Here is a 12,570-nt window from a genome sequence, read left to right on the forward strand (position 1 = left end):
GTAGTATTCCAACATTGTAGAAATACTCTGTTTCAAGTAAAAGTCCAGCATTCAAATTTGACTTTAGTAAAAGTACAAATGTATTAGAATCAAAATAGTATTACATTACCTCAAGTAAAAGTACTCATTATGCAGAATGGCCAATTTCAGAAATTGTGTTATTGATGCATTTATGTGTGTCAGCATCCCTTTAATGTTGCAGTTGGTTAAGGTTATATTAACAATGTTGTTTAATCTATAATAATTTATTAATCGTATTTTTGCAAAGTAATCAGTTACTACAGCTGTTACAGTGCTGTTGTTATGCATCATGCAGGACCCTCCACGATCTAGATCCTTCGATCGCAGTATTTTGTTTGTAAAGCCTGTGCAGAATTTTAACTGCACATCTCTCTCTCTCTCTCTCTCTCTCTCTCTCTCTCTCTCTCTCTCTCTCTCTCTCTCTCTCTCTCTCTCTTATATGACCCTAAAGGAAAAATACTGCGTCATTATTGCGGGAGCGCAGATAAATTGTGTCACTTTGTATAACACGCGGAGATTCCCCACACACCACGTGACGAGTTTGTGTGTTGTCGTCAGAGGTTCAGTTGTTCAGTCCGAGTCTAGAGACCAGGAGGAGGAGGAGGCAGAGCTAATGTCGGCAGACACTCTGAAATAAACAGTAAAGGTACGTGGGTTACACGTTTGGTAGGACGACGTTTGTTGCGTGTTTTAATGTTTTAAAATAAATATGCTGCTTGTGCGGCTAGCAGGCTGTGCTTATAGCAACGTTCAGCATCCTGTCTGTCGTAACGTCAGCGAGAACAGAAAGCGGTGAATTAATAACACAAACAGATGATGTTAACGGTTCATTTCTACCGAGGTAGATGCAGTGAGACACAAAGATGATACATTTTGCTTAAAAAGGAGCTGACAAAAAAAACAAACCGATGCTCTCGGTGTCGCAGTGTGTGTCTGGTGAGGCCTAACGCTGCAGGTGCACCGTGAAAACGAGGCTCTGTGGTTCATGTTTCTGGTCCTTTAAATAACGATCTTGTCATTCCTTTTTGATCCAGACTGGTGCATGTTGGTGTGTTTTTAAGTCACTATACATTGCATATAATTAATATAACGTTATGTGGTGCTTTTTTTTTTTAGCTGTTTTAAGAATTTATCAAGCTAAAAAATGTCAAACATTCAGTGGTTCCAGCTTCTCAAAATGTGAGAATTTACTGCTTTTCACGCTTTTATTTCTTTGTAAACTTAATTTCTATGATCATAATAATATGAATATTTCTTAGATTAAATTGAGACATTTAATACAGTCAATATAGTGACAAGACATTTCTCACTATATTCTGACATTTAGAAGACCAAACAATCCATTAATTAGTTTAATGAATGATTTGTATGTCAATCGATAATAAAAGCAATTATTTGCAGCCATATACAGTTCTTAGCTTTTCTTTGATATCAATGATATAATCTATTTTAATTACAATCATTTATGCTTCATACTGAAATTAAACAGGATTGTAAATTTTACAAAAAAATATTTGTATTAATAAGATAACAACGTAGCAGGTCCGTTCACTTACCTAGAGCTAGTAGTGGTATATTTAACTTTCATGTCATGAAATTAAATTGTATTATGGCTAAACAATGACTCCATTAACTGATTAGTTAATAAGGCAACTATTTTGATAAGAGATTAATTATTTAAGTCATTTTAAATAAAAATGGACTATTAAGTAGTTACAGCTTCTTCAGTGTCAGGATTTGCTGCTTTTCTCTGATTTATATTATTGTAACTGAATACATTTTGGACTGTTGGTCAAACATTACAAGACATGTAAAAGACCTTGGGCTGTGATCGACACTTCTTACAATGTTATGACATTTTACAGACCAAACAATATATGGATTAATCAAGAAGAATGTGCTAATTAAGTTATGACAATGACCATTAGTTGCAACCCTAATATTTTTTTGTAGTCAATTGAGAAACTGCTCTTTGAAATAATGAGACCTGTTTGTTTTTGGCTAAACCAATAAATGACATGCTTGGAATAGATGCAATATTATATAAATTTAAATATTAATGCCACAATATTACCCATATCCTGATTCTATGTTTGTGTTGTTGCAATCTCAGCATCAGGCCTTCTCCATGATTAATCCACACATCTCCAAATATAGGTTGTCTCCATTAGCCAAAAACTGTCCTGTGACCCCATATTAAATGATTTGTATTTGTAGGTTGACTGTGTTATTGGTTGAAGTTCTCCATTTACAGTCTGTCTGTCCTGTGTTGACTGAAGCTGAAGTATTATACCGAAACATGACGTTTATTATCTTAGAAACAGCCTCACTGTTCTTCCCTGACAGCTTGTTACCAGGACATGCATGATGCAATGTGGAGATAATTAGATTGCTGTCCTTATGACACAAATACAGTGAAGTTTGGTCAGAGTTAGATTTTCAAGGATCAGTTGGTTTATATTGACCAGACAAGATAAGCTGAGTTATCTTGCTAACACCACTTCCTGCAATTGCCAACTGCGTAAACTATAATACAAATAATAATTTACTGTGCTCATCTACCTAAAGTGCAGCCGTCTGTCACAAGGTGAGGTGTCTGCAGGTTTGACGTAGCAAGAGCTGCTGACACGGCGCGTCACAATGACAACAATCTTGCCAGAGTGCTGCATCGGCTGGCAGATAGGCAGCCAGCAACTCAGTGGGGGATTTATCTACCAGGTGGTCCTAATGGTGCTTTGAGGAGTTAGATTAAAATTCAGCTGCATTTGTGGTTGATACAGTGTTTGAAACAACCGCATGACACTTTTTTTTACCACAGAAATAGTAACTCATCATGTGAGATATCGCTCACTGAAGTTCTACATGTTGGTATAAAGTATTGCATATCAAAAGTTGTACACTTGATCTTTAAAATAAGTCATTTTATCTAAGTCATCCTCCATTAAAGATCACAACTTCTAATTTGACGTGTTGAGGCGCCACGGATGTTAACACATAAACCTCTGTATAGGCCCCACTGCTTTTTGTGTTTTCTGGTGTTGCTTTGGCGTGCACATAGGATGTTGTATGTGGGTTTGTGGAGGTATTGTGTTAGCCTGATTGTGTTAACATGGCTCTCTGGCCCCTCTACCCCCCCCCCCCCCCTAACCTAATTCCCCTAGCGATAGCTATCAGCAGATAGTGGCACTGTCCTTATCCATCTAGCGTCGGAGCGTCTCTCCTAAGAGGATTTGAAATCACCCACGTAATGCTTGTAAAGCTGGACACAAACAGTGCCTCAAACTGATTCACCCCTTCTCAAAAAACTGTATTGACAATATTCACTTTCACCGCAGACGTGGAAGTGAAACTATTGTGGTTGTTGAATCAATCTTGTGTGCTTGAGTTGAGTGGCTGGCAGACAGGGCACTGACTTTTAATGTGCTTTACTGAAGAGCCTTGACATTGTTTTCTTCAGGAAAGACCAGCGTTATTTATTTATTCATTTACTTTATCTTTATTTATTTATTTACACTTTTTGACTATTAAATCAAGTACTTTTTAAACGATTACAGCTCCATGTATCAGAGGATGTAACAAGGATGTAACAAGGACGTAACAAGTTGTAACTAGATTAATTAAGTTGATGATAAGATATGATAAACTGATGAAAGTGATAATAAAGTAATATCTTTGAGCTTTGCACTGTTGGTTGGAGAAAAAAAAAAGAAGCAATTTGATGACATCACCTTGAGCTTAAGGAAAGCGTGATGAGCATATGTTTTTCTCACATTTTATAGACCAAACAATAATATATTAATGGATAAAGACATGGAGCACAGTTTGTTGCTTCTTGCATCGGTATGATTCTTTTACATGTGATATCCCAGCTCTTTGAGCCCACAGTTACAAACTTAAATGCTTTACATGGACATTGGACAGGCAGGGATCACATGCCTTGACGATGTGTGTCACATGATCAGTTAAGGACTCATGGGTTATTCAGTTACATCTCTGTGTTCGCTCAGACGCCAGATGTCCCGTCTTTGTGTGATGCAAGCAAACAAAACCTCAGTTGTGTTACAGAATGACTGAGCAGGATGTTTGTCATTTCAGGTCAAGAGAGTGATCCTTTATGATAAAAACAATATTGACTACAGTGCAAACATTTCCATCATGGATAAATTCATTTTTTCAAGTAATTCAACAAAATTGCTGTACTTTGTGTGTACTATATGCCCCCCCCCCCCCTTACACAACCATTGTTGTCCGGAAAGCCGGAAGGGATTTGGCTCCTCAGATGATGATTGTAATCTGTTATGATCTTAATGGAGACTGTCTGTATGAAGCGGCCATGTTTGTCTGCAGTCTCTCGTTGCACTGTCCCAGTGATGGACAGACAGACATCATGAGGACACACACTAGAGTCTGGCTGCGTCTACCAGGGAGAAATAGAGCAGTGTTGCGTAACGCTCACTGTGTGGCCTAGAAAGAGGGGAGGAGAAAGACAGAGGGAGTGTGAGAACGCTGGATTTCTAACTTTCTAATCTGCCACTGAACGAATATGTTTGTACTCATGTATTTACATGATGGTGTGTGTGTGTGTGTGTGTGTGTGTGTGTGTGTGTGTGTTAAAGAAGGACTGAGAATGTATTTGCTTATGTATGCATGGTTTATACAACTGTACTATACAGTGGCTGTAGTTTAAACAGCAGAGCCCTATCACCACTGTGAAGTCTGTTCGCTGCAGACTCAAGCTTTTCTTTTAAAGTCAGCAATTAGGGGAATGACTGCAGTAATGGCCAATGTGTCAGGCCTCATCCTGAAGCAAAGCAGATTAATAATACATGATACTCTCGCATCATCCATTGCTTTACTTTCTATGCTGGCTAAATCAATAGTTAGTGTGTGTGGGATTGACAGTTTTATGTAATTATGAATGAAGACTGTAATTACTGGTTCAAGTTTCCACTGAGAGCAGGTTCACTCACAGCTGTAACCTCTGGTTAAGCCTTGTTATTTCGGAAGTTTCACAATGACATGTCACAGTGACAAAATCCTTTCAAAATGACTTCTTCCATGAAATTCTGTACAAGTTGCATAAAAACACAGTTCAGGGGTTGATACATTTTTGCCACCACCAACAGCATCACACCCCACCCTGGCTGGGTAACATTGACATTAGAGTAAAAACGATTAGTTGATCAATCTAAAATTAATTGGAAGAAAATGAATCAGCAACTCTGATTAATTTTATCAATTGTCAAAGTCACTTTTTAAGCAAAAAGGTAAATTATCAGCTAACTGAATGTATTTAAATTTTGGACAATTGATAAGACCAAAACAATGATGAGTAATATAAAATTAACTTGCCATTAGTTTTTAAAATGTCCTCTTTAGTTGTATTCTTCCCTTTTGATACTGCGATGGCAGATCTCCCTGATCCATTTCAAGGCCTTGACTTCATCCCCTGTAACCCCGGGCTCTTGGCGGACCGGTGCTCTCTCCACTACTGCAGGTGTTGCAACAGTCTTTGTCGTTGAAAGGGCCTTTGGTGGCTCATCTCTTTTTCTATGTTCAGCCTTTTCCTCCTGATCCCTCACAGCCTAGTTTTCTCTCTCAAAGACCCTTGGAAGTTTCAGCATCAATGACCATGTGAAGACCAATCGCATTTGATTTGTATCTGTAGAGTGAATAAAATGCATATTTTAGCAGAAACAAATCAACCCAGAAAAAGGAAGGTAAAACAGCTGGATTGTGCTATAGCTCTCCTCACTACTCTGTCCTCTCTTGCTGCAACATTGTTTGATTGCCAGTCACTTTTTAATCAGGGATTGCAGGGCTTGTGTCTTTGCCAGTTTGGCCTTGATACTGAACCATTATTACTTTTTCTCTGCTTACCTCTGAGACTTTTGATGTGTAGAAAGATGTTGACATTGTATAAATATTCATACTGCAAACATACGATTTTGATTTAAATCTTCTTACCTGTTTAATGTATGTTTGTGCTGGATACAGACATTTAATCCTAATTTTCCTCCTCTTCATCTCATAGATTGTTCTAGCAGCAGAGTGAGCCATCACCCACATCATGTCCCAGGACAAAAGTGGATACCCTGTTATGGGTGAGAACAACCCACTTCACAACAGCGTCTATGGACCCCCTCAGCCAGGTTTCGGCATGCCCCCTCCCAACTACAGCCAAGCCCCAGGGGGTCCGTACCCTCCAGCCACCGGCTACGGACAGCCAGGCTTCCCCCAGGCCGGCCCCGGCTTCGCCCCTGGTCCCTACCCTCAGATGCCTTACCCTCAGATGCCCTACCCACAGGGGCCCTACCCTCAGGGGCCTTATCAGCAAGGACACGTACAGCCAGGCTTTCCCGGTGACCCAACGGGTGAGTGGTTAAACCAAAGATGTGAGGCATTTATGAACAGACTTTTTCCCTTTCTAGGCCACCTTATTCTTTGTTATTAGATACTTTAATGTAACTCGGAGGGGAAAAAACATTATAGAACCAAAAAGTGCCTCTCTGACAGCAAGCACATCATGTCATTTACACATCAAAGGCCTGTGAATGCGAGAAGAACTGTACACGTTATCCAGATCGACAAGAACACCTCTTGCTCTAGTTTAGTTCAGGCTCAACACAGACAACTGGGCAATCAAATGAGATCAATACTACAATCAGAGTGTGCTGAAAACACCACAGACACGTGTCCATTTGTTCGGCCTGGCTTTTTTGCCAGTTGAGTAATGTCAGTGCATACTGCGCCAAAGTTCAGCCAGATTGAACGCTTTGCTGCGCAAGCCTTTGGAAATGATGTGAAAGACTGACAACAAAACAAAAACAAACCGTTGTCCTGTTTTTTGTCTTTCACCAGCTCCTACCGACAGTCCTGGTTATCATGGAGACGGGCCTCCATCTTACTACGACAACGAGGAGTTCACCGACTCCGGCTTTGAGGACAAGACCATCAGACAAGCCTTCATCAGAAAAGTAGGTTCTTTACCATGTCAAACAGATTAAATGGGTCTGATAAAGGAGGGGAAATATAGCATAAAATATAACTTATATTAATATAGAAAAACAACCAAAACATAATTGTTTCATCTCCCCATCTATCCTCCCTCCCACCAGGTCTTCATGGTCCTCACAGTGCAGCTGCTGGTCACTTTCTCGTTCGTTGCCGTCTTCACCTTTGTCGACGAGGCCAAGTACTTTGTGCGGCGCAATCCATGGACGTACTACGTGTCCTACGCCGTCTTCTTTGTGTCTCTGATCGTCCTCAGCTGTTGTGGAGAGTTCCGCCGCAAGCACCCCTGGAACTTGGTTGCACTAGTAAGAACTCACTCTAATACTAAATCACAAAAAAAAGTATGGATTAGCCATTGTAAAAGTCAGTTTAGAGCCGCATCAAACATGCATTCTAAACATCTAAACTAAAGACCATATAGATGTGTGTGTTGTTTTTTGAGACAGGCGTATGGTCCATCTTTCCATCATTACCTGAATCTACGACATGTAAATTGTGTCATAAGTGATGCTGATTAAAACATGTGTTTTCTGTGTCTTGCAGTCCATCCTGACCCTGAGTCTCTCCTACATGGTGGGCATGATTGCCAGCTTCTACGACACAGAGACCGTCATCATGGCCGTGGGCATCACTGCAGTGGTCTGCTTCACTGTCGTGCTCTTCTCACTACAGGTCAGCACACACAAACAGCTGTTTGAATATATGAATATGTGCATTTAAATGTCTACAGACAAACATCAGTCAATCTCACACACGGCCCACTGAAGGCACACAGAATTATTGCTGTCTTTTTATATATATATATATATATATATATATATATATATATATATATATATATATATATATATATATATATATATATATATACATACATACATACATACATACATACATACATACATACATACAGTGTATATATGTATATATATATATATATATATACATATATATACATACATACATACATACAGTGTATATATGTATGTATATATATATATATATATATATATATATATATATATATATATATATACATATATTATAGCTGCTTGTTAAACCCTCTGGAGTTTGTCTATTTATCCTAAATATACTGAGCATGTGTTATTTACAGTAGCAACTTTATTTATATATCATGTAGAGTAAAGCCGTTGAAAGGGCTGATGTGGGGGCTTTCACACGGTATGCCTTATGTTTCCAGACCATTTTAAAACTAAATTATTTTATTAAATTATCAATTTTCTTTAGTGATTTACAATGACAGACTTTCAATGAAAACTGGTAAAATCCCTTTATAAACGACTAGCTTTGGGAGTCTTATGAATGAATACATTCCTTTAAGTCTTTAAAGATGTGATTCTCATGTCTTATCTCGGCTCATATTTTCCACCATCTTGTCTCCACAGAGCAAGTATGACTTCACTTCCTGCCGGGGCGTGCTGTTTGTTTGCCTGATCGTGCTGCTGCTCTTCTCCTTCCTCTGCATCTTCATCCGCCACAGGATCCTGCACATCGTCTATGCCTCACTGGGGGCTCTGCTCTTCACCTGCGTACGTTTCACACTCACATTGTGTTCCTAAAAAAATGACATCAAACCGTGTTGGTTGTATTTAGTTCTTGCCGCTATTTTGATCACTTGGATGTCATTACTTGAGCAAGGGCTGTTCAATTCATCAAAGGTAAATTCTCCAGTTGTGTAATTTGATATTTGTGAGGTAATGGCATCAGGCGGTCTGGATACAGATACGATTTCCCACCTTCCATTCATTCATTCATTCATTCATTCATTCATCTTCGTCCGCTTATCCGGGATTGGGTTGCGGGGGCAACAGCTCCAGCAGGGGACCCCAAACTTCCCTTTCCCGGGCCACATCAGCCAGCTCTGACTGGGGGATCCCGAGGCGCTCCCAGGCCAGTTTGGAGATATAGTCCCTCCACCTGCTCCTGGGCCTCCCTCGGGGTCTCCTCCCAGCTGGTCGTGCCTGGAACACCTCCCTAGGGAGGCGCCCAGGTGGCATCCTCACCAGATGCCCAAACCACCTCAACTGGCTCCTTTCCACGCAAAGAAGCAGCGGCTCTACTCCGAGTCCCTCACGGATGACCGAACTTCTCACCCTATCTCTAAGGGAGATGCCAGCCACCCTCCTGAGGAAACCCATTTCGACCGCTTGTACCCGCAATCTAATTCTTTCGGTCATGACCCAGTCCACATGACCATAGGTGAGGGTAGGAACGAAGATTGCCCGGTAGATAGAGAGCTTTGCCTTGCGGCTCAGCTCTCTTTTCGTCACAACGGTGCGGTAAAGCGACTGCAATACCGCCCCAGCTGCTCCGATTCTCCGGCCAATCTCACGTTCCATTGTTCCCTCACTCGCGAACAAGACCCCGAGGTACTTGAACTCCTTCACTTGGGGTAAGGACTCATTCCCTACCCGGAGTGGGCAAACCACCGGTTTCCTGCTGAGAACCATGGCCTCAGATTTAGAGGTGCTGATCCTCATCCCAACCGCTTCACACTCGGCTGCGAACCGATCCAGTGAGTGCTGGAGGTCACAGCCCGATGAAGACATCAGGACCACATTATCTGCAAAAAGCAGCGATGCAATCCTCAGCCCACCAAACTGTAAACACTCCTCCCCACGACTACGCCTCGATATCCTGTCCATGAATACCACAAACAGGATTGGTGACAAAGCGCAGCCCTGGCGGAGGCCAACTCTCACCGGAAATGAGTCCGACTTACTACCGAGAACTCGGACACAGCTCTCGCTTTGGGCATTTTGGGCGCTTTTTCACTTTATTCTGCTCAATAAGGGATAATTATATCTGCAGAATGTTTAAGAGCACAAACTGGGCAGGAAAAGATGTCTGCTTAGCAAGAGGAACGTGGGACGCTGACTTTGTTATCAGGATCTGAATATATCACCAAAACAGTTGTTAAAACAGTATGAATATTTCACTATTCAGAGGATAAAATATGTGTTTTGGGGCGACAGAAGAAGTAGACAATTCTACGAAGAATAGAATTCAATCAGACAATTTGATGTGTAAAGAGCAACTCTTGAAGCAGAATAATTGATATTGATCCATATGGTGTTACCAACACGATCCTGTGTGACACCCATGTTGTCTCAAAGTCTGTATGCACATTAAACATTGGTGTGAGTGACCTGTGAACCTGTGAGATGGTGAGATGATGAAATACGATCCAGTAAATCGATAGATCCACGAGACTGAAGGTTAATCAGGCGCCAAAGTATTGCAAAGTGGTTTATAATATTGCGAGGAAGGATTTTATTGCTCTGGGTGTTGGCCGCTCAGCGGTGCCAATCATTTGTCTTTTGTTTTGCGCAGAACGCACTGTTAACATCAGAAACACAACATTCACTTATAGTAATCTATACATACATGTTTTCTAAACATCTTTGATTGACCAAATGTATATCATGTACACAGTATATGAATGTGTGTACATGTGTTTGTGACATGTCTGTGTTGACTGTATATTCTGGTATTTTAGTTTATGACAGTATTTGGATATAGTTGATACATCTGAAACAATAGCTGATTAAAATAAATTAGTGTGTCATTCATTTTAGATCCTGAGTGTAGTAAATCTCTTGAAATGACTAATGCCCTCCTTGTTTCCTCTCTGCAGTTTTTGGCTGTAGACACTCAGCTTCTGCTGGGCAACAAGAAGCTGGCTCTGAGTCCAGAGGAGTACATTTTTGCTGCCCTCAACCTCTACACCGACATCATCAACATTTTCCTCTACATCCTGGCTATTGTTGGACGCTCCCGTGAATGAGACAGAGAATTCCTCCCTTTATTGTGAAATGTTGCTAACATGTTCTCTAACTCCTTTTAACTTTTTCCCACGGTCCTCTTCGTTGCCTCTCCTATCACACGTACACTTTTTTTTTAAACAGGCAGTTGTGCTGTGGAACAGGTGCAGCCTGTCATAAAATCCAACTGAGAGGGACACCATTTATTTAACACAAATCTCGTCTTTTCCTCGATTTGACCACTGCGCTTACTGTAACTGTGCTTCTACTAACACAGATGGCTACATTATGGCTGCATTAACTTTCCCCCTCAACTTCCAGTTTACATACGTTGTAAAACAATGTTATCCTGTGAATGCGTGGCACTCAGCTTTGCCTTGCTGCAGAGATTAAAGAGAAAAAGAGCGGGGAAGGTATCCAAAGCGCCTAATATTGATGCAAACCAGCTTTGCCTGTAAAGAAAATACCCTCCTCTTTCAGTCTGTTTTCCCAAATGTATCTCTCCTTTTGAGCCCGCTGGTGTAAAGTAACTCTGCATGGCAACATTGGACACACAACTAAAGATGTGTTATGGTTCTTTAGAGCTACCGGAGGAATCCCTCTCTCTAGCCTGTCACAGCTGTAAATAGTTAAGTGTATAACTGTGTATGATACCTTGCCCCCTCCCACCCCAGATGTGTTGCTTTTTGGGAAATTGTGCGCTGACACGTACCCAGTACAGTAATTGAAATCTTTTAATGGCAAAAGAAGGAAAATCGATGTTGGATGTGACGAACATGAACATAAATGATATATTGTTACGGAATGTCTTTTCATGTTTTTAAATTATTTTTATGATTTCGAACTGAGATGTTCCCTTACTTTTATTTTTTCTTTACTGTCCTCACTAATTTGCTCTCATCTGGTCAGTAACGTGAAGTGAAAATTTAGTGCTGTATATGTTTTAGTTTTTTCTCATCACAAACAATGTGAACTAAAGTTGAAGTATTGGGATTTCTGCCCACTTCCCATACCAAGCTGATCCAAATTTCAGAACTTAAAGTAGATGGATGACGGACTTATAACTTACAGTATCAATTTATTGAGCTTGATGTAGATAACAGGGTTGCTTTTAAGGTGGTGTTGAAGACACCTGATTCTGCTGTTGTTTGGAAATGTACAAGGACTTTGTTACTTGAAGTGATTGTGAAACCATCATATTCTGGTTATACTCACAAGCTAAAGGAATCAACATGCACTGGAAGCCAAAATGCTCACTGCACGTAAACACACACACACACACACACACACACACACACACACACACACACACAACTTGAGGGATATATTTAACATGAACATTTTTTATTTTGTAACTTTTGTTTTGATTTTTCACCTCTTGCATGGCCCTCTCCTCTCATTTGCATGTGCTGACAATGCACACTATACAGGTATTCCTGTTTTGGAGAGACACAGTGTTATTTGGCGGCCCTGTTAAACCTTTTTTTTTTAACTCTTGTGTTTGTATCTAACTGATGTGTAAGTGTACATAGAACTCCTTAGTGGTTTGATGTGTATAGGTAAAGTAATTTTGGGGCTTTGTAGGTCTGTTTGCATTGTATATTTGCATTAAATCAAAGTGGAACCACACTCCTCTACACTGCTGTTTGCTTTTCATTAAAACTGATACAATGGAAAGGTGTTGAATTGTGTGTGTGGTCATTTACCTGAGCCACTCTCAAAGGATTTTTCTGGTCAAATTCTTGATTTT

The 12,570-nt window shown here is 40.4% G+C and overlaps 1 protein-coding gene across 1 annotated transcript; it reads left to right on the forward strand.

The window, feature by feature from the left end:
- Positions 1–499: 499 nt before the first annotated feature.
- Positions 500–12,497, forward strand: grinaa (glutamate receptor, ionotropic, N-methyl D-aspartate-associated protein 1a (glutamate binding)). The gene is made up of 7 exons (XM_068728577.1): positions 500–667; positions 6,056–6,395; positions 6,883–6,998; positions 7,140–7,340; positions 7,579–7,707; positions 8,442–8,585; positions 10,694–12,497. Exons 2-7 carry the CDS (start codon positions 6,092–6,094, stop codon positions 10,841–10,843), a joined length of 1,044 nt encoding a protein of 347 aa, XP_068584678.1. The 5' UTR covers positions 500–667; positions 6,056–6,091; the 3' UTR covers positions 10,844–12,497.
- Positions 12,498–12,570: the final 73 nt, after the last annotated feature.

Source organism: Cebidichthys violaceus, unplaced genomic scaffold (genome assembly GCF_023349555.1).
Source record: "Cebidichthys violaceus isolate CVI_PGR_0920_01 unplaced genomic scaffold, fCebVio1.0.p SCAF_42, whole genome shotgun sequence".
In the NCBI taxonomy this organism is placed as follows: domain Eukaryota; kingdom Metazoa; phylum Chordata; class Actinopteri; order Perciformes; family Stichaeidae; genus Cebidichthys; species Cebidichthys violaceus.

What these genes read in the sequence shown, in the direction of transcription:
- grinaa (XM_068728577.1), top strand. Translation starts at nt 6,092, where the DNA reads ATGTCCCAGGACAAAAGTGGATACCCTGTTATGGGTGAGAACAACCCA. An exon ending in GACAAGCCTTCATCAGAAAA is followed by an intron (nt 6,999 to 7,139) that starts GTAGGTTCTTTA and finishes CCCTCCCACCAG; the next exon opens with GTCTTCATGGTCCTCACAGT. An exon ending in GGGCTCTGCTCTTCACCTGC is followed by an intron (nt 8,586 to 10,693) that starts GTACGTTTCACA and finishes TCCTCTCTGCAG; the next exon opens with TTTTTGGCTGTAGACACTCA.